General features: G+C 41.2%; 1 protein-coding gene across 1 annotated transcript in view; it reads left to right on the forward strand.

Annotated features, from left to right (window-relative positions):
• The window catches only part of Arsb (arylsulfatase B), a 165758-nt gene that overhangs the window by 16528 nt on the left and 146230 nt on the right, over nucleotides 1–3000 (forward strand). The window contains exon 3 of the mRNA XM_028760183.1: nucleotides 2711–2901. Within this exon, the coding sequence (XP_028616016.1) occupies nucleotides 2711–2901 (191 nt within the window). The remainder of the gene's footprint in view (nucleotides 1–2710; nucleotides 2902–3000) is intronic.

Genomic DNA, 3000 nt, shown 5'->3' on the forward strand with positions numbered 1-3000 from the left:
AGGAGGGAGGGAGGAGGGAGGGAGGAGGGAGGGCCTGCAAGAGCATGTTACCACAAGGGAACAGTTGGTATTGGGGAAGAGTGAGCTTCTTCCAACTCTCAGGAGTCAGAGAAATTTCCCCTTTGGGAGAAAGTAAAGGGGGCTGGGCTTCACGCTAATAAAAACGTGATGGCTTTCTTGCAGATTGTTTTTAGGAATCTGCTTCCAAGCAAGGTAAGGCCAAAGCACAGATTCAGTGAAAAGGAGCAGATCGGCATCTGCCCTGAACCCATGCGACCAAGCACTCTGAAGCTGAGGTCAAGATACAAAGATGGCAGACAGGAGGGCACGCATGTGTCTCTCCACACATGGTCCTGTAACACCGACAGCCAGCCCTGGCCCTGTAACACCGACAGCCAGCCCTGGCCCTGTAACACCGACAGCCAGCCCTGGCGCTCTTTCTAGCTGAGTCTAAATAAGTCTTCAGTTCCCTTGAATGGTGGTTAGAAATCAGCCTGGATTGATTAACATCTTCGACGTTCTAGAGGAATGGCTGCCTGTGCCTTGGGGATTTTTTTTTTCATGCAGGATGAATTGATGTCTGCCCTTTGACACACTGGGTATTTAGAATCTCTATTAAAATCCAAGTTGTATACTTAACATTCTAGGTAGTTGGACAGTGGGGAGAGAGTTCACTCAGTAAAGTGTTTGCATCAATGAACTTGATTTGATCCCTAGAACCTAAGTAAAAAAAAAAGCTGGGTGTCATCTAAGCTTTTAGACCTGGCTTGAGGACTGTGGAGGTGGGTGGGTCCCTGGGGATCACTGGCCGGGCAGCCTAGCCTAATTGCCAAACCAGTAGAAAACATGTTTCAAAAAACAAGGGGATAGCTCCTGGCAGTGATCTCAGGGTTGTCCACACACGCACATACACACGCACACACACACATACACACTAAAAATTTCACATAAAGGGCAGAAATTATATTCTTTTATGAGAATTAAGGTCCACCGTGGACTCAAGGTTGAAGAGAGAGACAGTACCCACGTGGAGGTCAGAGGACAGCTTTCAGGGGTCGGGTTTCTCCTTCCACCATGTGGATCGCAGGGCTCAAACTCAGGTTGTCAGGGTTGGCAGCAAACACCTTTCCTTATTGAGCCATCTTACCTACCCTGAAATTATTTTTTTGTGAATACATTTTTTTTTATTTCATATTAAGTAATAAATATGCTGGATTTCTTTCGTATAAATACAGATAAAAATCACACAATAAGTTATGTTGATGTCATATACTAATTATATTCAGGACCTTGAACTTATTTGATCATGAAAAATAGTTCATCTAAAATGAATTGAATTATTACATAAGTGTGTAAGCTCTGTATAAGGCTTTTGTCACTGTAGACAAAATTCATGAGAAAGCAAAGAGCTAGGCCCATTTTTCATCATTTTAAGACTAAAAGGGAATATGTTTAAGGATATAGCTAAAAGCTCATCAAAGTTTATATCTTTTTAATAGCTTTATTAGGGTATAATTCATATACTATACAGTTTACCCAGTTAATGTATTTAATTTAGTGATTTTTAAACAATTTGAGAGATTGTGCCATTATCACCACAATTCAATTGTAGGAATATATGTATGTGTGTATGTATGTATGTATGTATGTATGTTTGTGTGTATGTATATATGTGTGTGCATGTGTGTATGTGTGTGTATGTATGTGTGTGTATGTATGTGTGTGTGTGCCTGTGTGTGTGTATGTATGTGTGTGTATGTGTGTATGTGTGTATGTATGTATGTATGTATGTATGTATGTATATATGTATGTGTGTCACAAAAGAACCCAACTCCCATGAGCTGGGCCATCACTAACTACTTTCTGCCCTGTGTTGATTGACCTATTCTGAGCAAGTCCATAAATGTAATCAGAATATGAAGCACAGCTTATTTTCACACTTTGAAAACACAAACGCTTGCAGAAGAACGATGAGTTGGGGAATTTCCTTTTCTCCTGTGCTTCCATGTCTGCTGTGAGACAGGAACCTGGGCTACAGAGCCAGGGAAGCTGACAGGCTGTTCAGCTCAGTAAGCAGCACCTGTCCACGCATTAGGGCGAGGTGCTGCAGGTGCACAGTCAGGCAGAGGGCTGAGCTTTGCTCTTTGGGGCTGCTCAGCTGGGATAGAGCTTGTATTTGGAAAGGTTTGTATCTTTCCACCAGTGGGTGTCAGCATTTGACTAAATATAACTCCTGCAAAGGCTCCTGCATACATAACCACAGCAATCCTTCTCCCAACCTCAGAAGCAGCAAATAATCTGAACCCTGTTTTGAGTCTCTTACAAGTAAAACCTTGTACCACATTAGTGGTGTGTTACCTTTTTTTCATAAATAGTTTTAAAGAATTAGCATCTAGTTGCTTCCTGAACTTAAGCTCTGATTTCTAAAAACCTCTTTCCATGGATCAACCGTTTATAAAGAGTTGACAAGATAGAACAGATGTTCTGAAAGACTCAAGTGAGAAAGGGACGTGGATTTCCATGCAGTACCATTTCAGTGGTGTCTACTAACAAATATAGAGATGTTAAGAAATGAACCCTGATTAGCCCTGTCATTTGATTAGCCTCGTCATGGGCAATCAATTGCATTAGGCAATTAAATGCTGGAACGCTCGTTTGCCTAACAAGCTTTATGCCATGCTGACTGTTTCTTCTCCCATTCTTCTTGTAGGATACCTCCTAGGCAGTGAAGACTATTACACCCACGAGGCTTGTGCACCGATTGGGTCTTTGAACGGTACCCGCTGTGCACTTGATTTACGAGATAATGAAGAACCTGCAACAGAATATAACAATATCTACTCAACAAACATATTTACCAAAAGGGCTACAACCCTCATAGCTAACCACCCACCAGAGAAAGTAAGGCTTCTTCCTTTAATATTGTCAAAGTCTTGTTGCTTCCAAGGGGGAAATATATATATATATATATATATATATATATATATATATATATATATA

This window comes from Grammomys surdaster, unplaced genomic scaffold, assembly GCF_004785775.1.
Source record: "Grammomys surdaster isolate TR1022 unplaced genomic scaffold, NIH_TR_1.0 126391, whole genome shotgun sequence".
NCBI lineage: Eukaryota > Metazoa > Chordata > Mammalia > Rodentia > Muridae > Grammomys > Grammomys surdaster.